At 42.2% G+C, this 24,224-nt stretch overlaps 2 protein-coding genes across 13 annotated transcripts in view; one reads left to right on the forward strand and one right to left on the reverse strand.

Moving 5' to 3' along the window:
- DIS3L (DIS3 like exosome 3'-5' exoribonuclease) overlaps nt 1-15,452 on the forward strand; it is a gene marked incomplete at its 5' end in the record, with an annotated part of 40,190 nt that extends 24,738 nt beyond the window's left edge. Inside the window, 9 exon segments of the mRNA NM_001133251.2 lie at nt 1,703-1,864; nt 3,814-4,061; nt 4,610-4,702; nt 6,957-7,490; nt 10,716-10,870; nt 10,967-11,145; nt 13,599-13,744; nt 14,444-14,618; nt 14,712-15,452. Of these exon segments, the coding sequence (NP_001126723.1) occupies nt 1,703-1,864; nt 3,814-4,061; nt 4,610-4,702; nt 6,957-7,490; nt 10,716-10,870; nt 10,967-11,145; nt 13,599-13,744; nt 14,444-14,618; nt 14,712-15,020 (2,001 nt within the window). The 3' untranslated portion in view covers nt 15,021-15,452.
- Nucleotides 11,362-24,224, reverse strand: part of TIPIN (TIMELESS interacting protein) — a 58,282-nt gene continuing 45,419 nt past the window's right edge. For 9 of the 12 annotated variants that reach the window (XM_054532826.2, XM_054532822.2, XM_054532823.2 and 6 more), the window contains 2 exons: nt 22,849-23,055; nt 17,900-18,893 (listed from right to left, as the gene is read on the reverse strand). In XM_054532826.2, the coding sequence (XP_054388801.1) occupies nt 18,655-18,893; nt 22,849-23,055 (446 nt within the window). In that variant the 3' untranslated portion in view covers nt 17,900-18,654. Of the gene's footprint in view, nt 13,269-17,899; nt 18,894-22,848; nt 23,056-24,224 lie in introns of those variants that run through there. The other 3 variants (XR_008514156.2, XR_010137167.1, XR_010137168.1) reach the window with 2 other exon arrangements.

A 24,224-nucleotide genomic window follows, 5' to 3' on the forward strand; every position in this document is an offset into this window, starting at 1 on the left:
GGCTGGAGTGTAGTGGCGCGATCTCAGCTCATTGCAACCTCCACCTCCCGGGTTCAAGCAGTTCCCCTGCCTCAGCCTGTCGAGTAGCTGGGATTACAGGCTCCCGCCGCCACGCCTGGCTAATTTTTGTATTTTTAGTAGAGATGGGGTTTCACTGTGTTGGCCAGGCTGGTCTCAAACTCCTGACCTCAGGATCCGCCACCTCCACCTCCCAAAGTGCTGGAATTACAGGTGTGAGCTACCATGCCCAGCCGTGTTTTTATGTTTTTTAATTCTTTTTTTGTAGAGATGGAGTCTCGCTTTGTTGCACATGCTGGTCTTGAACTTCTGACCTCAAGCAATCCTTCTGCCTTGGCCCCCCAAAGTGCTGGAATCACAGGCATGAGCCACTGTGCCCAGCCCCAAGATTCTGTTGTTTAAAAATTCTAAATATATGAAAACCATCCATTAAGTAGTCTGTGGTTAATAAATTCAGGCCAGAGAGAAATTGTCCTAGAAAGAGCTGTGTAGGACAACCAGAGAGAACATACATTATCCAGCTGTCCAACATAGAAACTTTCAATAGATACACTTTGCCAACACTAACAAGCTTTCCTCCAGCAAGCAATATAGAAATACGATCACTCTGCCCTGTGGGGATGATGTAGTGGTACTTCACAGAATTGATTATCCATAAAGGAATATAGCACTGGAGAGAAGACATAAACAAGAAAGTTAGAAATTAACCTTTACTTGTGTCAAAGAGTATGGGCATTGCCCAATTTAATTCCCCCTGATATTTTACAGTTTGTAAATGAGACACTAAAGCAGGATGTCCCCAGCCAATAACCTAGCCATTGTGCTTTTACATCTTGAAGCCTTATGCAGGCTCTCCAGGCCAGTTGCACCTAATACGTTTTCCATTCCCGTGGTTTGCTGGAATTTTGGGGTAGTGGGGATTCAGTTTACACGACACCTTCTTCTCCACCAAAGACCATCTTAAGAGGTCTTCAAAGAGGCCAGGCGCAGTGGCTCATGCCTGTAATCCCAACACTTTGGGAGGCCGAGGCAGGTGGATCACTTGAGGCCAGGAGTTCAAGACCAGCCTGGCCAACATGGTGAAACCCCATTTCTACTAAAAAAAAAAAAATTAGCTGGGTATGGTGGTACACGCTTGTAATCCTAGCTATGTGAGAGGCTGAGGCAGGAGGATCACTTGAACCCGGGAGGCATAGGCTGCAGTGAGCCAAGATAGCACCACTGCATTCCAGCCTGGATGATAGAGCAAGACTCCATCTCAAAAAAAATAAAATAAAATAAAATAGACTTCAAAGAAATTAGGAGCTACACACAAAACATTAAGATTGTTGTTTTAAAACTTAATTTGGAGCATGCATAATTGAGTTTTCCCCTAGTGTTGCAAGCGTTAACTAGAATGTATTACAGTCGGCTCTCTTCAGCAGACTAGAATTTCCAGCCCTCTTCATTGATGTAGAGAGGTAATGCCTCCCTTCAAAGCATTGGGTCAAGCATTTCATACCATCTGGCAATAGTAATAGGAAGAATGAAAAACAAAACAAAAAAACCCTACCATACACCACTATTTGCAACTGGCCACTCTCCTCGGAACCCAGTACTGTTTGCCTCTTGTTTGTTTGATGCCTCTAATTGACCCACTTAACTCCTGGTGCTCAGCTATGTTTTATTTTTTCCTTTTGTGCAGGACTTCAGGGTGGTCGTGCGCATCGATTCCTGGGAGTCAACATCTGTGTATCCAAATGGACATTTTGTGCGTGTTTTAGGAAGAATCGGAGATCTGGAAGGGGAAATTGCAACCATCCTGGTGGAAAACAGTATTTCAGTTATTCCTTTCTCAGAAGCTCAGGTCAGATTTTCCAGAAGCCTTTGATCTAGTGACATTTTCTTTTTGCTTTTGTTGTTGTTTCATCATTAAGAAAGAAAAGTCTTTGTGCTATGGAACAACCCACTGTGTAAAGCCACAGATAATGGAAAAATCTCACTCCTCTTTATTCTATATTTGGACCAAACTGAAGTCAGCTTCAAGTGTAGAATTAGTTTTCTATAGCCTCATAGCTCTCAAATTTTTATATTTTCCAACTGGGCTTAAAAATGATATGTCAGTGTCTCATAGTCAGTATACATCCATCCCCAGCAACTACAAGGACACCTAGTTACAGACCCAACTGAGCTCCACACTCTCTGTCCAAATCATTCAACCAGAGGCTGCATAAAGCTGCAGGGGGTGGATTCCTGGGATCCATACATCTCCAACCCATGGGTCAAAAATTATGCTCATTATGAAACAGTTTTTGTGACCTTTACAGAAAACAAAAATCTCATAAACATAAAACATCAGCTATTTCCATCACTTTATGATCTTTTAAAACCCTCATAAATCTTGTGTATTATTCTCGCATGACTATATTCATTGTGTGCACACACTAATTTCTGTTCTGCTTCTTTCACTTAAAATTATTTTTATATATTGACATAGCCTACTTATTTTAATGGTTATGGTAAATTACGGTATATTGATGTACCCTAGTTTGCTTAAGCATTTCTTGATTTTTGGGCATTCAGCTGTCTAATTTTTCAGTATTATAAAATAATGTAGGCTAGGCGTGGTGGCTCACTCCTGTAATCCCAGCACTTTGGGAGGCCAAGGCGGGCGAATCACCAGGTCAGGAGTTTGAGACCAGCCTGGCCAACATGATGAAACCCCGTCTGTACTAAAAACACACAAAAAAAGTATCTAGGCCTAGTGGTGGGCGCCTATAATCCCAGCTACTCAGGAGGCTGAGGCGGGAGAATTGTTTGAACCAGGGAGGCGGAGGTTGCAGTGAGCCGAGATCGCGCCGCTGCACTCCAGCCTGGGTGACAGAGCAAGACTCTGTCTCAAAAAAAAAAAGTTACTTCGAACATTTTTATAAACACCGCTTTTTAATTTCTCTTTGATCATTCTCTTGGAATGTAATCCTTAAAGTGAGATTACCAAGTCAAAGGGTATAAAAGATTTAAATAGCTTCTAATATGTACAAGCAGATTGTTCTCCAGAAAAATTGGACCCATTTGCATTGCCATAAGGAGTGTCTGGGTGTTCTTATTTTCATTAAAGTTTTTCACAGAACGGGAGCTATCATAGTAAACTATTTTAGAATATTTTACATCATTAAATTTTTATATTTAATATTAGTTTCTGGAAATTATTTGTTGACTTGTTTGGCAGCTCTTAGTGAAAATGTTACAATAAAATAAAGTGTGGGCTATACATCATAGGATTAGAATTTTCTCTTCCCTTTTAGCCTACTTAACTGCAGATCGATGGCTTAAACAGATAATAATGGAGAGAAAATGCCCTAGATAGGTCCTGTATAAAATTATCTTTAAGGGGTAAGCTTTTAATATTTGGAACATGTTGATTATTTTTTTCAAGGCTTAAATTTAAAGCTTGACTACATTTAAACAAATGGATCATTTGAAAATGGGCCACATGTTGTACTCTTGTTCCAAGCCCCTGTAACTAAAGAGGCTGGTAGAAGTTGTGGGACATTTTCTGTCCAACTATAAGGGTCCTCAGGGGTGTAGGACTTTGTCTTTCTTGTTGACTCCTGACTTTCCAGAGCCCAGCACAGTACCCGGGATATCTGAGGCACCTAATAAACAATTATTGATCAAAGGAAGCCAACATAGGTTGATGCAGAAGGTAATTGAGAATGAATGAATTTCTATGTGGTCACATTGAGAATATTAGTGAGTGGATTTTTACAGAAATTTGTGGTGCATGAATTGCTGAATATTTGGCTTCTCATACAGATGTGTGAGATGCCAGTAAACACACCAGAAAATCCCTGGAAGGTGAGTCCTGAAGAGGAACAAAAACGTAAAGACTTGAGGAAAAGCCATCTCGTATTCAGCATTGACCCCAAAGGTTGTGAAGATGTGGATGACACACTCTCAGTCAGAACCTTAAATAATGGCAACCTGGAACTTGGGGTCCACATCGCAGATGTAACACACTTTGTGGCACCAAATTCTTACATTGATATTGAAGCTAGAACAAGGTAATGCTATTTGAAATCAGCTCTATGGTTATATGTGACTGTATATTTTGTGTCTGTACTAGTTTCAGATGTTCAAAGATCTCATGTTTGTGCAATTCCGAAGGTCCCTTCCAGAAAAAAAAAGTTGAGGTCCACTCTCCATTTTCCTTTAGAAAAACAGTACCTTGATCAATTTACCTTTCCTTTTTAACATAACCTTTTCACACATTGTTTCCTACTAAATTAAAATGGGTTAAATTTTCATATATACTATTTTATAAAAATACTGGATCATTACACTCCAATTTTTCTTATACAACAAAGATTCATGTCACTTGCTCTTTCTTTCTCATATCAGTGGAAGAATATTCAGCCCAAAGCAGTGTCACTTAGAAAAGTGGGACCGTGGGAATAGTTTTATTACCCAGCCTGCTGCACTTTATGAAACAGCAACAGCCTTGGGGAATCTGTAGTGAGATTTTGGCCATTTACCTCCCTGCGGCCCACACAGTCAGCAGTTCTGCTTCTCCCTGCTGAAGGTCGCATTGCCGTGTGTGTGTCATTTACAGGGCCACCACTTATTATCTAGCAGATCGTCGCTATGACATGCTGCCTTCCGTCCTCAGTGCCGATTTGTGTTCCCTTCTGGGAGGCGTTGATAGGTGAGTTTATGGCTTTTGTCTTCAAAGCTTGTCCTGGCCCTTCTGTGGCTCCTGATGCTGCCTGCTTCTGGCCTCATTTTTCTTCTCTGCTATGCCCCACCCCAGCCCTGTGTCTCCCCTCTGACCTCTCAACCTCACCCCCGACCCCAACCCCACACCACTTATCTTTAGGCAGCTTTATTTCTCTAGCCTTCCCTGCCCTTTCCCTCCTCTCTTCTGTCTGCTAGCAGTGGGGCTCTGTGTCTCCCTCTGTTGCTGGCTTTTTAAAGTCAGCTAAAATCTGAAAACAAATGTGTGTAGCTTTGTGCTTATGCATTCCCCGGTGGAAGTTGTTTGGCATGAGGATCATGAACTTGGGGAGTTTTTTGTTTGTTCATTTGTTGAGGTTAAACTTTCTGTTTCTCTTTGAATAGGTAATAGAATCATATAGGCCCGAACTCATATGTCCCAAGAGGTATTTAATGAAATGTTCCTCCCTATCACTTTCCCTCATTTACCAGTTCCGTATTAGTTTTTCTAGATATAATACATACATAAATATGTATATGTGATCTTTTTTACACAAATGGTTGCATTATATATATATACTGTTTAGCACCTTCCTTTTTAAAAAGAACTTAATGGTATCTTGGAGATCATTCCGTGTTAATAACAATTGCACTATCTATGGAAATTTGGATAGTTTCTAATCTTTTGGTATTACAAACAAAGCTGTACTGAGTTAACTTTGAACATAAGTCATTTCACATTTTCATTTTCATTTTTATTTTTTGAGACCGAGTTTCACATGTTGCCCAGGCTGGTCTTGAACTCCTGTGCTCAAGTGATCCTCCTGCCTTGGCCACCCAAAATTCTGGGATTACAGATGTAAGCCACCATGCCCAGACCATTTCACATTTTTTAAAATACGGTATATGTGAAAGAGAAATTCCCATATTTGATTATGGGATTTCTGTGTCAAGAGTATGTACATTTGTATTTAGATCAATATAATCAAATTGCCCTTCTTAAATGTTACACCAGTTATATTCCTATCACCAATGTATGAGAGTGCATATTTTCCCACAGCCTTGCCAATACAATATGTTGTATTTTTTTATCTTTGCCAATTTGATAGATGAAAAATGGTATCTTAGATTGGTTTTAATTTGCATTACAAATAAAGCTAACCATTTTTTCGTATGTTTAACAGTCACTTATGTATCCCTTTCTGTTAACTATATTCTTCGCCCATTTTTCTTTTGGATTCAAGATCAATTACTAATTAATTTGTAAAAGCTTTTTACATATTAGGAAAATTAGCCCTTTGTTTTTTATGAGTTCCAAATGTATACCTTTTTTTTAATAAAATGACTTGGTGGCAGAGTTTTTTTACTAAATGAAATTTTTGCTAATTTATCTGTCATCAAGATTGATATCACAGTTCAGTGCCATCCTGTAGGATTTGCAAGACTTTGCTCTAATTTACTGAGCTAAAAAGACTTGACTCTATCAGTGTCATGCTTTTCTAATCAAAATAGAGGACATGGCTGGGCACGGTGGCTCACGCCTATAATCCTAGCACTTCGGGAGGCCGAGGCAGGTGGATTGCCAGAGCTCAGGAGTTTGAGACCAGCCTGGGCAACACAGTGAAACCCCGTCTCTACTAAAATAGAAAAAATTAGCCAGGCATGGTGATGCACGCCTGTAGTCCCAGCTACTCAGGTGGCTGAGGCAGGAGAATCACTTGAACCAGGAAGAGGTAGGTTGCAGAGAGCCAAGATCGCACCACTGCACTCCAGCCTAGGCAACAGATCAAGACTCCATCTCAAGAAAAAAATGGAGGACATAAAGTAAGATTTATAGTGTCACATATGAACTCATTTCAAATTTGTTCAGAGCCCAACAGACCCCAGTCTAACTTTGTTGTTTTAATTTAAAATATTTTTTTATTTAGTTGTAAGGTGGTTGGATTGACAAATCAAACCAGAAACCTGTAGCTTTGTAATTTCTTTTAAGTTACAGTTAGGTCAAATTCTACTTGCTTCAAAAATAGAAGACTTAGGTGGGGCATGGTGGCTTACACCTGTAGTCGCAGCACTTTGGGCAGGAGAATTGCTCAAGCCCAGGAGATTGAGGCAGTAGTGAGCAGTGATCATGCCATTGCACTCCAGCCTGGGTGACGGAGCAAGATCCTGTCTCAAAAAAACAAAACAAAACAAAAAAAGCCAGATGAATTTGAATAGTGATGTTGTCAATGTTACTGTTTTTGTAGGTATGCTGTAAGCATCATGTGGGAACTGGATAAAGCCTCTTATGAAATTAAGAAAGTGTGGTATGGCAGAACCATTATTCGATCAGCATACAAACTGTTCTATGAAGCAGCCCAAGAACTACTGGATGGAAACTTAAGCGTTGTTGATGATATTCCAGAATTCAAAGACTTGGATGAGAAGAGCAGACAAGCCAAGCTGGAGGAGTTGGTGTGGGCAATTGGAAAGCTGACTGACATAGCTCGCCATGTCAGAGCTAAACGAGACGGATGTGGTGCCCTGGAACTGGAAGGGGTAGAGGTTCGCGTACAGCTAGATGACAAAAAGAACATTCACGACCTCATCCCCAAGCAGCCCCTGGAAGTCCACGAGACAGTGGCTGAATGCATGATCCTGGCCAACCACTGGGTCGCCAAAAAGATCTGGGAGAGCTTCCCTCATCAGGCCTTGCTGCGCCAGCACCCTCCTCCACACCAGGAGTTCTTTTCGGAACTCCGGGAATGTGCTAAAGCCAAAGGCTTCTTCATAGATACACGGTATTCCTCTTTTGAGGGGGCAGAGGAATGGAGTGGCATGCTGTATATTTAGTTATCTTACAGTTGTTCTTAAAATGTGACAGCCAGATCTTTGACCAAAAAGAGAAAACAGATTCTTGGCTCTCCTCATTTTTGAAGACACATTTTTCTCTCTTCATTGTTATGTATAGAGACTTAAAACAAGTTTATTTAGGCATAATTTTGTTCCTTGGTTTTTTGTTTCATTTTTTTTTTTTTAGATAGAGTCTTGCTCTGTCACCCAGGCTGGAGTACAGTGGTATGATCTTGGCTCACTGCAACCGCCACCTCCCAGGTTCAAGTGATTCTCCTGCCTCAGGTTCCCAAGTAGCTGGGACTACAGGCACACGCCACCATGCCTGGCTAATTTTTTTGTATTTTTAGTAGAGACAGGGTTTCGCCATGTTGGCTAGGCTAGTCTCAAACTCCTGACCTCAAGTGATCCACCTGCCTCGGCCTCCCAAACTGCTGGGATTACAGGCACGAGCCGCCACACTGGACATTTAGGCATAATTTTGACCCACTACAATTTGGGTTTTTTTGTTTGGTTGGTTGGTTGGTTGGTTGGTGTTTTGTTTTTTTTTTTTTTTTTTTTTTTTTTTTTTTTTTTTTTTTGAGATAGAGTCTCGCTCTGTCACCCAGGCTGGAGTGCAGTGGCATGATCTTGGCTCACTGCAACCTCTGCCTCCCGGGTTCAAGTGATTCTCTTGACTCAGCCTCCTGAGTATATGGGATTACAAGCGCCTGCCACCACGCCCGGCTAATTTTTGTATTTTTAGTAGAGACAGGGTTTCACCATGTTGGTCAGGTTGGTCTCAAACTCCTGACCTCATGATCCGCCCGTCTTGGTCTCCCAAAGTGCTGGGATTATAGGCATGAGCCACTATGTGTGGCTGACCCACCATAATTTGTATTACAGAAGTAGGGAACCTGTTAGTTACCTTTGATTTAATTTCATCTACCCCTTAAGTTACAAAGAAATAATCCTATTTATTTCAGTACTTTTTAAATGCAGCATCTTTGTGACAATATCATAAGATACTACACCAACAGTGAATTTATACCACCCTCAATTGAGTGAGACATTTTTACTCCCTATCTCTAGGATAAAATACTTCTTTCATTAAAAACCAAGTATAGGCAGGCTGGGCGCGGTGGCTCATGCCTGTAATCCCAGTACTTTGGAAGGCCGAGGCGGGCAGATCACGAGGTCAGGAGATCGAGACCATCCTGGCTAACACGGTGAAACCCCGTCTCCACTAAAAATGCAAAAAATTAGCCGGACGTGGTGGCGGGCGCCTGTAATCCCAGCTACTCGGGAGGTTGAGGCAGGAGAATGGCATGAACCCGGGAGGCGGAGGTTGCAGTGACCCGAGATCGCACCACTGCACTCCAGCCTGGGTAACAGAGCAAGACTCTGTCTCAAAAATAAAGAAATAAATAAATAAAAACTAAGTATAGGCTGGGTACAGTGGTTCACACCTGTAATCCTAGCACTTTGGGAGGCTAAGGCAGGCACATCACTGAGGTCAGGAGTTCAAGACCAGTCTTGCCAACATGATGAAACTCTATCTGCTAAAAATACAACAGTGAGCCAGGCGCGGTGGTGCACTCTTGTAATCCCAGCTACTCAGAGGCTGAGGCACGAGAATTGCTTGAACCTGGGAGGCGGAAGTTGCAGTGAGCCAAGATTGTGCCACTACACTCCAGCCCGGGTGACAGACTGAAACTCTGTCTCAAAAAAAACAAAAAAGATATATAGTTTTAAAAATATTTTATTGTCAAGTAACAGGTACTAATTAAAATATCTTTTATTTGTTTATCGAAATTGATTGTTTTTTAACCTGGGCAACGTGGTGAGACTCCATTTCTTTTCTTTCTTTTTTTTTTTTTGAGACAGAGTCTCGCTCTGTCGCCAGGCTGGAGTGCCATGACACGATCTCACTGCAACCTCTGCCTCCCGGGTTCAAGTGATTCTTGTTCCTCAGCCTCCCAAGTAGCTGGGACTACAGGTGCCTGCCACCACACCCAGCTAATTTTTTTGTATTTTTAGTAGAGACAGGGTTTCTCCATATTGGCCAGGCTGGTCTCGAACTCTTGACATTGTGATCTGCCCACCTTGGCCTCCCAAAGTGCTGGGATTACAGGCATGAGCCACCGTGCCCGGCCTCTTTTTTTTTTTTTTTTTTTTAAAGAGGGTTTGTTGTTGTTGTTGTTGTTTTGCTTCTGCCTTCAGGTGCTAGTATGTTTGTTTGTTTGTTTGTTTGTCACTGTATGAGCTGTCTGCATGCCAGGCACATGGGACAAGGGCTTTCAGACATCCTCTTGGTTAATTCTTAATGCTGAGGTGATGGCAGCATCATTCATATTTACAGATAAGTCAATTAAGTCTGAAGAGATTAAGTAATTTGCCTGTAATTTAACAGTCAGGGCAGAGCCAGGATTTGAATCCAAGTCTGTTAAACTTGCAAGCTCACACAGTGACCACTTAACACCTTGCCTCTCTGTTCATCATCATGCTCTATTTCTCCTTTCCCCCTTTTCCCTTAGCCAGCCACAATATAGGACTGAATTATATGTTATATTATTAGTTTTAGTTTTAATATATCTCTATATTTCCTGGGGCTTTGAAATTATTATTTTGAGGCTGTATGCGGTGGCTCACACCTGTAACCCCAGCATTTTGGGAGGCCGAGGCAGGAGGATCACTGAAGGCCAGGAGTTCAAGACTAGCCTGGGCAACAAAGTGAGACCCTGTCTCTACAAAAAAATTATTTTGAGAATAAATAAATAGAGTGCTTACTACCTCTTTAAAAAAGAAAAACTAATTTAGGTTTCTTTTACTTGTACACCAAGTCTATTATTTTACCTATATATAGAATGTTTAAGGTTAAGGATGTAAAGAATTCAATTCAACGAGTATTTGATCACCTATTATAGCCAAGCACTAACTTAACCTAGTATTAAAATCAGTACATGATTCATTTCTACTCAAGAAATGTATTTAAATTCTGACACTCTTGCTTTGTTTAAACCGTAAAGCAAACTAGATTTCTGTAGTTGAAAAGAGGTGCTTCTGAAATGTGTCCAAAACAAATTTACTGGCAGATGAAGGTATTCAGACGGATGAGCGAAGGGTTCCCCTCAAAGTGTTGTCTTGTAAATTACTGTCTGGGACTAGCTAACAGTTTTTCTGTTCTTTGTCAGGTCCAATAAAACACTGGCTGATTCTCTGGATAATGCGAACGACCCCCACGATCCCATCGTGAACAGGCTGCTGCGCTCCATGGCCACGCAGGCCATGTCGAATGCTCTGTATTTCTCCACCGGATCCTGCGCAGAGGAGGAGTTCCATCATTACGGTGAATCATACCATATTCCTATGTGTGGCTGTAACTTTGCGCTAGTTACTTTAAAAGAGTTTTTGTTTATTTTGATCTTTTGCTTTCTTTTTGAAGGTCTTGCATTAGATAAATATACCCACTTTACTTCTCCAATAAGAAGATATTCAGATATTGTAGTACACCGCTTGTTAATGGCAGCCATTTCAAAAGATAAGAAAATGGAAATTAAGGGAAATTTGTTCAGCAACAAAGATCTTGAGGAATTATGCAGACATATCAACAACAGAAACCGAGTAAGAGGGAATTTCAAAATTCTCTTACCTGTCATCTCTTGCTAAGAAAATATCAGCTTTATTGTGTAGTACAGTGAAGTATCATATATTCTAGCAAATTAAATTCTAGAATTATTCTAACCAGTGCTTTCAGAACATCTGTAGATGTTCTCAGGTAACTTGTGGATTTGGGAGATTTGACAGTAGATTATCAGATTTCTTTTTTCCAAAAGGTGGAAATGTAAAGATTCAAGCAGTGCATAAAGATATGATGACAGAGGCCAGGCGTGGTGGCTCACTTGAGGGCGGATCACTTGAGGTCAGGAATTGGAGACCAGCCTGGCCAATATGGTGAAACTCCATCTCTACAAAAAATACAAAAATTAGCCAGGTGTGGTTGCACGCGCCTGTAGTCCCAGTTACTTGGGAGGCTGAGGCAGGAGAATTTCTTGAACCCAGGAGGCTGAGATTGCAGTGGGCCGAGATCACACCACTACACTCTAGCCTGGGTTACAGAATTGAGACTGTCTCAAAAAAAAAAAAAAAAAAAAAATGAAGACAGAAACATCACCTGTTATCTTACCACCCAGAGCTAACAATTAATGATTCTAGACACTGCTAACATTTTTATTTATAAAAATATTGGCCGGATGCAGTGGCTTGCACCTGTAATCCCAGTACTTTGGGAGGCTGAGGCAGGTGGATCACGAGGTCAGGAGATCAAGACCATCCGGGCTAACACGGTGAAAGCCCATCTCTACTAAAAATACAAAAAATTAGCATGGTGGCAAGGCGCCTGTAGTCCCAGCTACTCGGGAGGCTGAGGCAGGAGAATGGCGTGAACCCGGGAGGCGGAGCTTGCAGTGAGCTGAGATCACACCACAGCACTCCGGCCTGGGTGACAGAGCGAGACTCCATCTAAAAAAAAAAAAAAAATCATACCACGCCTGCTGTTTGAAATCTGCTTTTTTCATGTAACCCAACTGTTATTGATAGCACACCATGTTATATCATTGTTTTGAAGCTGCTTTCTATTCTGTTTCATATTAATAGTTGCTACAAGATTGCACAGCATAGAACTAGACCATTGGGTAACGCAGGAAATTGGAAACTACCTAAATGTTTAATGTAATTTTCTATATCCAATGGTATAGTTGTCTGCTGTGCAATGTTGTAGCACTAGCTATGTGGGCTACCTAAATTTAATTAAAATTAGAAGTAGAAATTTGGTTCCTCAGTCACACTGGCCACATTGTACATGCTCAGTGGCCACTTGTGGTTAGTGGCTACAGATTAGGGAACATATTAGGCAACACAGAGAGAGAGCATTTCTATCACTGCAGAAAGTTCTGTTGGGCAGCACTGTTCTAAGCAATCAAATTTATAACCATCCTTATGGATACACTTATACAGACATTTCAGATGATTTCCTGGAAAAATTCCTAGAAATGGAATTGCTGAGCCAAAAGGTGTGCACGCACAAATGAAACTGATAGGTCAGGTGCAGTGGCTCACGACTGTAATCCTAGCACTTTTCGAGGTTGAGGCTGGTGGATCACCTGAGTTCAGGAGTTCCAGACCAGCCTGGCCAACACAATGAAACGCCGTTACTACTAAAAATACAAAAATTAGCCAGGCATGGTGGTGCATGCCTGTAATCCCAGCTAATCAGGCGGGTGAGGCAGGAGAATCACTTGAACCCGGGAGGCAGAGGTTGCAAGGAGCCAAGATTGCGCCATTGCACTCCAGCCTACGCGACAGAGTGAGACTCCATCTCAAAAAGAAAAAGAAACTTTAATACATATTACTAAATTGTCTTCCTTATCAGTAGTGCTAATTTAGACTTCCACCAATAGGGTTTTCATTGGACAGGCTTGAAAAGAAAGGCTAGCCGGGCGCGGTGGCTCATGCCTGTAATCCCAGCACTTTGGGAGGCCGAGGCAGGCGGATCACGAGGTCAGGAGATCAAGACCATCCTGGCTAACACAGTGAAACCCCATTTCTACTAAAAATACAAAAAATTACCCGGGCGTGGTGGCAGGCACCTGTAGTCCCAGCTACTCCGGAGGCTGAGGCAGGAGATTGCAGTGAGCCAAGATTGCACCACTGCACTCCAGCATGGGTGACAGAGTGAGACTCCATATCTCAAAAAAAAAAAAGAAAGAAAAGAAATGCAAGTAAGACATGTGTAATACTTTTCCTGTACCCAAGGTGGACATGCCCCAATTTGCTGACCTCTAATTTCATGAACTATAAATGAGTTTCATTTTATAAAATAATTCATTTTCTAAGACATTTTTAAGGAGATAATACTAGATGGTTAAGTTCCCACAAAAAGTAATTTAATTTCATAGTAGAGAACAATTTTTATATTAATAGTTTTACAGAATCTCACATTTGAATGAATATGAATTTCATTTCTTTGGGGAATGCCAGGGGAGTGTTAAAATGCTTTGGAGTTGTGCGTCTTACAGGCAGCACAGCATTCTCAGAAGCAGTCTACTGAGCTCTTCCAGTGCATGTACTTCAAAGACAAAGACCCTGCCACCGAGGAGCGCTGCATATCTGATGGAGTAATTTATTCAATTAGAGCAAATGGTGTGCTTGTATTTATACCAAGGTATGTTACATCTAATGCAATGGTGCATAAGAAATCATAGTTAAAAGTGTAGAACACAAAGTGTACATTAGATATAATTTATTAAAATATTTAAGCAACTAGTTATCATATGTACATAATGTAATGTACAATTCAGTATATAAATGTGAAGATTGGAGGCCAGGGGTGGCTCACGCCTATAATCCCAGCACTTTGGGAGGCCAAGGTGGGCGGATCACCTGAGGTCAGGAGTTCGAGACCAGCCTGGCCAACATGGTGAAACCCCATCTCTACTAAAAGTACAAAAATTAGCCGTGCATGGTGGTGTGTGCCTGAAATCCCAGCTACCTGGGAGGCTGAGGCAGGAGAATCACTTGAACCCGGGAAGCAGAGGTTGCAGTGAGCCAAGATCGTGCCACTGTACTCCAGCCTGGGCGACAGAGCAAGACTCCGTCTCAAAAAAAAAAAAAAAAGAAGTGAAGACTGGAATGTGTGTGTGTGTGTGTGTGTGTGTGTATACACTTATATATCCATTTTAGGGTCTTATCCAGCAAAATACTTTGTTTCCATCTGCTAAGGTGAAATAAATACTTGGAGGTAAACCACAGGAAAAGTGATTTGTTTTTAATCTAGGAGAAAAACTAGTATTCTAGATAAGCATACAAGATCTGTGTACTAAGAATACATTGTCTCTGGATTTATATTCTGGTCATAATATAGGTTTGGGATTAAAGGTGCTGCTTATCTAAAAAATAAAGATGGTTTAGTCATCTCATGTGGCCCAGATAGCTGTTCTGAATGGAAACCAGGATCCCTTCAACGATTTCAAAACAAAATTACCTCTACTACAACAGATGGGGAATCTGTTACGTTCCATTTGTTTGACCATGTAACCGTAAGTCTGTATTTCTATTAAGTACTATTAATATTTTAAATGTAAGGAATAAATAATGTGATTTAGTAATATGTATTTTCTTCTCTATGCTAGGTAAGAATATCCATACAGGTCTCACGTTGCCATTCTGATACAACCAGACTCGAAATAATTAGTAACAAACCATACAAGATACCAAATACAGAACTTATTCATCAGAGTTCCCCCTTGCTGAAGAGTGAGTTAGTGAAAGAAGTAACTAAATCTGTGGAAGAAGCTCAGCTTGCCCAAGAAGTCAAAGTAAACATCATTCAGGAGGAATATCAAGAATATTGCCAAACAAAGGGAAGGAGCCTATACACACTTCTAGAGGAGATACGGGACCTAGCTCTCCTGGATGTTTCAAACAATTATGGAATATGAGAGGCTCTTACTTCACTAAGAGCTGTCATATGTGAATGTTTTACAGTCTTTTCAAACTTAACATTTAATGTGTGTCACTCAGTGCTCTAGTCGATCAGGACTGGGTAGCTATTTCACATATATGCAAAATGTTCTCAGCCGGACGCGGTGGCTCACCTCTGTAACCCCAGCACTTTGGGATGCTGAGGTGGGCGGATCACGAGGTCAGGAGATTGAGACCATCCTGGTTAACACGGTGAAACCCAGTCTCTACTAAAAATACAAAAATTAGCCCGGCGTGGTGGCATACGCCTGTATTCCCAGCTACTTGGGAGGCTGAAGCAGGAGAATTGCCTGAACCCAGGAAGAGGAGGTTGCAGTGAACCGAGATCGCGCCACTGCATTCCAGCCTGGGCGACAGAGCGAGACTCCATCTCAAAAAAAAAAAAAAAAAAGTTATTCATTAAAGTTGCATTAAATAAAGTATAATTAGGTCACTATGGAAACAGAGTTTTCAGTAATGAGTGGACAGTAAGTGGTGGCTCTGCAGATTGCTAGCCCCTTTCTAATAAGTTTAATAAACCCAAAATTATTGGTTATCTTGTCTCCAATCAGTTCTTTCAAATGTTTTATTTTTCCAGTAATTACATTTGGGTCATAGGCCCCTCTGACATCTGTCAGGTAATTTTCAGTCACTTTCAGATAAGACTTAGTCCTGAGTCCACTTCTCCACTTAAAAACTCCTATTTCATATTTGACTCAACCCTTACCTACTGTCTCCAGTACTAGCTGGGATTAGGACACAGGGCCGGTGGTAGGATGCGCAGGTAAAGTTCTGTCACAGGCCTTCCTTCCCACTCTCCCATTTTGATGAGGTGCATTGGCCTTCCCCTTATTGGAAACTTGTTACTTTGCCAGCAAACACCCCACTAGAAAAATTAACTCTTGGCCGAGTGCAGTGGCTCACGCCTATAATCCCAGCACTTTGGGAGGCCGAGGCAGTGGATCACAAGGTCAGGAGTTCAAGACCAGCCTGGCCAAGATGATGAAACCCCATCTCTACTAAAAATAGAAAAATTGGCCGGGCATAGTAGCTCATGCCTGTAATCCCAGCACTTTGGGAGGCTGAGGTGGGTGGATCACAAAGTCAAGAGATCGAGACCATCCTGGCGAACATGGTGAAACCCCATCTCTACTAAAAATACAAAAATTAGCCTTGTGTGGTGGCAGGTGCCTGTAATCCCAGCTACTCGGGAGTCTGAGGCAGAGAAGTGCTTGAACCCGGAAGGCAGAGGTTGCAGTGAGCTGAGATTGCACCACAGCTCTCCAGCCTGGGCAACAGCAACAGAGCGAGTCTCCATCTCAAAAAAGAAAAATTAACTCTTCTTTCTCAGTTATCTAATGTAGTTTGTGAGGGCAGACAGAAGCCTGAACAGGCCCTCCTGAGGAAGCAGTTTCTATAGGCATTGGTGGCTTCTTGAAACTGCTCTCCATCTTCTAGCTGATCCCCTATTGGCTGCAGTTAGCCACAATCCTCCTAATGCACATGCCTCTTGGCCCATCCCTGTGGCAGTTCCCAGCAGGCCCACACACCCCTCCCCCACCCCCATCCCAGATGTTCTCCTTGATGTTCTCCTTGTGCTCAACTTCCTGGCTTTTCTTAAATTTTTTTTTCTTTTTTTTTTTTTTTGAGATGGAGTGTTGCTCTGTCGCCCAGGCAGGAGTGCAGTGGCACAATCTCGGCTCACTGCAAGCTCGGCCTCCCCAGTTTATGCCATTCTCCTGCCTCAGCCTCCCGAGTAGCTGGGACTACAGGTGCCTGCCACCATGCCCAGCTAATTTTTTTTTTGTATTTTTAGTAGAGACGGGGTTTCACTGTGTTAGCCAGGATGTTCTCAATCTCCTGACCTCGTGATCCACCCACCCCAGCCTCCCAAAGTGCTGGGATTACGGGCGTGAGCCACCACGCCTGGGCTAACTTCCTGGCTTTTCAATCAAACCATCTTTGTCACTTCCTGTCCCCACCTGAAGTCAGCCTGAAGAGAAGATGCCTGCCTGTCCTGGCTTTGCAGATGGAAGCCACTATAGCACCATCACTCTGCCCTTTCCCCAAGGAAAAAGAGAGTGAGAGGCCAAGTGCCATGGAAGATCACTTAAGGCCAGGAGTCCAGGACCAGCCTGGTCAACATAGTGAGACACCATCTCTACAAAAATTAAAAAATTAGCCAGGCATGGTGGTACATGTCTGCAGTCGCAGCTACTTGGGAAGCTGAGGCAAGAGGACTGCTTGAACCCCAGGAGTTTGAGGCTGCACTGAGTTAGGATTGGGCCACTGTATTCCAGCCTGAGTGACAGTGACACCAACACACACACACACACACACAAAATAGTGGTGGGGGACTGTGGGTAGGGGTGAGGGGGTGGGGTGGGAGAGCCTTTCCTAACACTAACCTTTCTTATTTGTAACTACTCCCTCTACCTGGCAGGAAGAACTCCAATCAGGTGTTCTCATGATTTGGCCCTAACACATCTAGCCTCAAAATCAGCATTCCTAAAATCTGCCTTATCCCCTCAATCTTATTACTGTATCATTATTGTACATGTGCTTCCCAATACTTGGAATCTCCTCCACCAAAAGCAAAGTCTTTCCTATAAATCCTCCCTAGATGCTATGTTCCCCATGATACTTTGCAAGTTTCACTCCAACTAGTCAGTAAGTTACCAAAAAGCATTCTTTGAACTACCCTAGCACCTATGAGGGCCAGGCAATATATCAGCCTTTCATGTGACCTTTTAACTATTAAAGTAACTCCTTAGAAAACATGTAAAAATCTTGTATTTACCAAAAGTGTAAACTGCAGAACTATATAGCAATGAAAAACTCCCATAAAGCCTGTAGATAGTTTTTAAGATAATTTTTACTTCTTTTAAAAAATTGACATTAATATTCAGTATATATGTACATCTCAAAACTTCACCCAGGCTGGGCGTGGTGGCTCACACCTGTAATCCCAGCACTTTGAGAGGCCGAGGGGGGCGGATTACCTGAGGTTAGGAGTTCGAGACCAGCCTGGCCAACATGGTGAAACCTCATCTCTACTAAAAATACAAAAATTAGCCGAGCGTGGTGGCACACGCCTGTAGTCCCAGCTACTGGGGAGGCTGAGGCAGGAGAATTGCTTGAGCCCGGGAGGCAGAGGTTGCAGTGAGCCAAGATTGTGCCACTGCACTCCAGCCTGGCCAACAGAGACTCTGTGTCAAAAAAACAAAACAAAACAAAAACTTCACCCAGACTACTCTGGGCACACTGTCCATGGATTAGCCCTGCTTTACAAGGAGCAGTAAAAAACAGAAACAAAACCTCCCAACTTAGTGAAAACAAGGCATTCAATGACAGACCAGCAGCAGAGACTGCTTATTACCCACTAATCATTTTATGAAGAAATACCTATATAAAAACAAACACTAAAGAGAACAAATAGATTTAACTAAAGTGACAAGCATAATTATAAATAAATACCAGATTATCAGATTTTAAACAATAATCTATAAAAGTTTTACTACCTAAGGATTTTCACTCCAAGAAGAAAAATACATAGTAACGCCAAGCTTGCAGGATGATGACTTAACAGATATATTTTCTCTTAATGGAAACTTATCTAGCTTCAGTAATATTTCTGGATGTAGCATCAAGTTGCTGCTGCACATTTTTAAAAGACTGGTCCAGCAGTGTTTCCTCTAATTTTAATTCCTCTTCATTTAAAGTATTGGCAATAGCATCATTACGTGGATTGTCTAGAATGTCTTCGTTTAATCCATTTGATTCCTCCTTTTGATCCTCATCAGCATTAACCTCTTCAACCGTGTGTGCCCTGGGTGTATTCATTAACATACCTGAAAGAAATCATACCATTATTACTCATTATAAGTACCTGATCCAGTCTTACCGCGTAAGTACAAACCTCTTCAAAAGCTTAGTTTAGTAAAATGAAGTCTATGATCACTTAATGTTAATTATGATCACTTTCTTCTAAATAAATCTTTTTTTTTTTTTGAGATGGAGTCTCGCTCCGTCACTTTGGCTGGAGTGCAATGGCGCAATCTGGGCTCACTGCAACCTCCGCCGAGTTCAAGTGATTCTCCTGCCTCAGCCTCCCAAGTAGCTGGGATTACAGGTGCCCGCCACTACACCCAGCTAATTTTGGTATTTTTAGTAGAGACAGGGTTTCACTATGTTGGCCAGGCTGGTCTCGAACTCCTGACCTCAGGTGATCCACCTGCCTCAGGCTCCCAAAGTCCTGGGATTACAGGCGCGAGCTACCACACCTAGCCAATAAGCCCATTTTTATACAATTAAGATCCATTTTACATGCAAGAGAGGCCAGGCCCAATCCCAACAATTTGGGAGGCTGAGGTGGGAGGATCATTGGAGCTCAGGAGTTCAGGACCAGCCTGGGCCACATAGTGAGACCCCATGTCAACAAAACATCAAAAAAAAAAAAAGAATTAGCTGGCTATGGTGGCAAACCATGATCGTGCCACTGCACTCCAGCCTGGGTGACAAAGTGAGATCCTGTAACCAAAAAAAAAGCAAAATGGTTTTGAATGTTATTCAACTCACACTCTTGGATCACAGTCAAATGTAACTGTTCTTATTCAAAATCAAACTACTATTGGCCGGGCACAGTGGATCATGCCTGTAATCTCAGCACTTTGGGAGGCTGAGGCAGGCAGATCACTCAAGGTCAGGAGTTTGAAACCAGTCTGGCCAATATGGTGAAACCCTGCCTCTACAAAAAATACAAAAATTAGCCAGACATGGTGGAGCACGCCTGTAATCCCAGCTACTCGGGAGGCTGGGACAGGAGAATCGCTTGAACCTGGGAGGCGGAGGTTGCAGTGAGCCGAGATCAGCAACTGCACCCCAGCCTGGGCAACACAGCGAGGCCCCATCTAAAAAAACAAAAATGAAAACTACTAGAAAGAGGTCTAATAAAAACCAAATGCATTTAGGTTTTATGTCAGAGTGATCCATAAGAAACTTTAAAGTACTTATTTCCATTTGGACAAATTTTAAGTTGTATATGATAAACAGAGGTGAGCTTTAAATACCAACTGCCAGGTATACTTGATATTGACAGCAAGGAAGCCACTGCCATCAAAAATAATGCTATCTTCATGTAATGTCTCATATGGTACTAATAAAACATCCACTTATAAAGAAAAAGTAAATTGGCCAGGGGCGGTGGCTCACACCTGTAATCCCAGCACTTTGGGAGGCTGAGGTGGGCGGATCACAAGATCAGGGGATCAAGACCATCCTGGCTGATACGGTGAAACCCTGTGTCTACTAAAAATACAAAAAATTAGCCAGGCATGGTGGCAGACACCTGTAATCCCAGCTACTCGGGAGGCTGAGGCAGAAGAATGGCGTGGACATGGGAGGCGGGGCTTGCAGTGAGCCGAGATCACACCATTGCACTCCAGCCCGGGTGACAGAGCAAAACTCCGTCTCAAAAAAAAAAAAAAAAAAAAAAAAGAAGGTAAATTCAGCTGGGCACGGTGGCTCACACCTGTAATCCCAGGACTTTGGGAGGCTGAGGCGGGCAGATCACTAAGTCAGGAGTTCAAGACCACCCTGGCCAACATAATGAAACCCCTTCTCTACTAAAAATGCAAAAATTAGCCAGGCATGGGGGCATGCACTTGTAGTCCTAGCTACTTGGGAGGCTGAAGCAGAGGAACTGCTTGAACCCGGGAGGCAGAAGTTGCAGTGAGCCAAGATCACGCCACTGCACTCCAGCCTGAGCTACAGAGCAAGACTCCATCTCAAAAAAAAAAAAAAGACAAAAAGAAAAAGAAAAAGTAAATTCATCTTAAGTGAAAAAAAAAGTAGGCAAAATAATTTTCACTTGAAAATGTTAATATATTGGGTGAAACTTCGTTTACAACATGGTATCTAGTTATTATAATTCTTTTTTTTTTTTTTTTTTTGTAGAGACAGGGTCTCACTATGTTGCCCAAGCTGGTCTTAAACTCCCAGGCTCAAGTGATCTGCCCACCTCAGCCTCCCAAAGTGCTGGGATTACAGGCAAGAGCCACTGTGCTGGGCCTATAATTCTTATTTTTCCATTTTGAAAGGAAAAACTGAATTGGAAATTGAGAAAGATATACGCAATCCTGCTTACTTCATTCAAAACCAACTTGCAATTCTTTCTAAGTATAGTTTTAACAAATTTGGTTATGTAGTTTCCAAACCCACAATGTGTGTTAAAAACAGCAAATTTAGGCCAGGTACACTGGCTCATACCTGTAATCCCAGCACTTTGGAAGCCCAATGCTGGAGGACTGCTTGAGACCAGAAGTTCAAGGCTGCACTGAGTAAAGATCACACCCCTGCACTCTAGCCTGGGTGACAGATTGACACCGTTTCTAAAAATAGTAGTAATAATATATTTTTTAATAAAGCAAATTTTCAGGCAGTTTTAGAAGTGAGAAGGGAACGCTACAGATAAGCAAATTAAACAGCTACTTTCAAAAGTACAGCTCACAACCAAGTGACAAAACACAAAAAAAAAGCTTTTTTTTTTTTTTTTTTGGGATGAAGTCTTGCTCTGTCACCCAGGCTGGAGTGCAGTGGCCCGATCTCAGCTCACCGCCAACCTCCACCTCCCAGGTTCAAGCGATTCTCCTGCCTCAGCCTCCCAAGTAGCTGGGTTTACAGGCAGGCACACACCACCATGCCCGGCAAATTTTTGTATTTTTAGTACAGACGGGTTTTCACCATGTTGGCCAGGATGGTCTCGATCTCCTGACTTTGGGATCCACCCGCTTCGGCCTCCCAAAGTACTGGGATTATAGGCGTAAGCCACTGCGCCCGGCCTCTTTTTTTTTTTTTTTTGAGATGGAGTTTTGCTCTTGTCGCCCAGGATGGAGTGCAATGGGTTGATCTCAGCTCACTGCAACCTCTGCCTCCTGGGTTCAAGCAATTCTCCTGCCTCAGCCTCCCAAGTTGCTGGGATTACAGGTGCACACCACCACGCACAGTTAATTTTTGTATTTTTAGTAGAGATGGGGTTTCACCATGTTGGCCAGGCTGGTCTTGAACTCCTGACCTCGGGTGATGGCCCACCTTGGCCTCCTAAAGTGCTGGGACTACAGGCATGAGCCACTGCACCTGGCCTATTTTTTCTTTATGTATTATTATAATTATTGTCCTAAAGGTAATAGTATATGGCACATGCTTTGAGGAGTCAGGGAAGAATGTTTATTAAGAATTTAAAATCAATTTTAAGTGATTAAAATAAATTAATTTTTTTGAGAGACTCTCACTCAAGTCACCCAGGCTGGAGTGCAGTGGCACGATCTTGGCTCACTGCAATCTCCACCATCTTGATTCAAGGGATTCTCGTACCTCAGCCTCCCAAGTAGTTGGGATTACTGGTGTGCACCACCACACCTGGCTAATTTTTGTAATTTTAGTAGAGATGGGGTTTCATCATGTTGGCCAGGCTGGTCTTGAACTCCTGGCCTCAAGCGATCCACCTACCTTGGCCTCCCAAAGTGCTGAGATTACAGGTATGAGCCAGCACGCCTGGCCAGGTGATTAAAATAATTTTTTAAGAGGTACTCAGCTATCCAGAAAACCATCTTGGATTCATTTATTCTTTAAGGAACACAGACATTCTCTCTCTCCTCTCACACACACTGTCTCTAAAATATACAAACTTAATATCACACTTTTCCACTCCTAGAAGTATTTTATTTTGGGGGCTAGCAGAGAAGTTAAAATTTCCAACATGTCCTTGATATATTAATGGTAGCATATAAAATTTGGCATAAAATTTACCATTTCCTAGGGACTGACTATTACTCAGCAGCTTTGCCTGCCTTCTTTCCAAGGCCAGTTGTTTATTTCTCTCAATTCTTTGTTGTTGCTCTTCTGTTAGGCTTCTACTTGACTCAGAAGCAAACATCTCACTTTCAGATAAGTTTGTCAGGAAGGGATCTAATTCGGTAGCAGTGACATCATGTTCATTATTCTCCGCAACTTCATCTGCAATAGAAAAGAAATAGTACATCTGTGGTGGTAGACTAGTTAGAGAAGGGCTTTTCATTGAAAAAGAATTTAAAGTGGCAAGGTGCCAGACCTGAAAAAACAATTTGTGAGGTATAAGAATGTTGTGAATACATGCTTGATTCAATTAAATAAGAAATATTTATAGATCAGTTTAAAGAGGAATGCTAAGTCAAATAAAAATACAATTTAAAATATGCATGAAGGCTGAGCGCGGTGGCTCACGCCTGTAATCCCAGCACTTTGGGAGGCCGAGGCGGGTGGATCATGAGGTCAGGAGTTCAAGACCAGTCTGGCCAACATGGTGAAACTCCATCTCTACAAAAATACAAAAATTAGCTGGGCATGGTGGCGCGTGCCGATAATCCCAGCTACTCAGGAGGCTGAGGCAGAATTGCTTGAACCAGGACCCGGGAGGCAGAGGCAGCAGTGAGCAAGATCATGCCACTGCACTCCAGCCTGGGCTACAGAGAGACTGTCTCAAAAAAAAAAAAGAAAGGAAACAAAAAGTTCTTGATTGTAATTAGAAATATTTTATGCTTGGCCTAATCAAAGAGCTTAAGGAATCCAAACCATATTCTTGTTCTACATTAAACCAACACATTTCAATAGTTTCCCAGTGTCTATATGGGAAAAGGTAATTTTAATACATTTTATTTTATTTTTTGAGATGGAGTTTCACTCTTGTCACCCAGGCTGGAGTGCAATGCTTCGATCTTGGCTCACTGCAACCTCCGCCTCCCAGATTCACGTGATTCTCCTCCATCAGCCTCCCGAGAAGCTGGGATTACAGGTGCCCGCCACCATGCCCAGCTAATTTTTGTATTTTTAGTAGAGACAGGGTTTCACCATATTGGCCAGGCTGGTCCCAAATTCCTGACCTGACGTTGAGGTGATCCACCTGCCTCAGCCTCCCAAAGTGCTGAGATTACAGGCGTGAGCCAATGCACCCGGCCAGTAAAAGGTAATTTTATGTAGGACATTATCTTTTGTAGAGTTAAACACAGACAAATGAAAAAAGAAAAGAAATTTAAAACTTTATGGATATATTTCCAAATTAATTTCTTTTTAAATTCAGTGTGGTCTACATTATAAGTAATACATTATTAAAGCCCTGTAAACCAGTTAACTCAAGGTAGGATGTCCCC

This window comes from Pongo abelii, chromosome 16 (assembly GCF_028885655.2).
Source record: "Pongo abelii isolate AG06213 chromosome 16, NHGRI_mPonAbe1-v2.0_pri, whole genome shotgun sequence".
NCBI classification, from domain to species: domain Eukaryota; kingdom Metazoa; phylum Chordata; class Mammalia; order Primates; family Hominidae; genus Pongo; species Pongo abelii.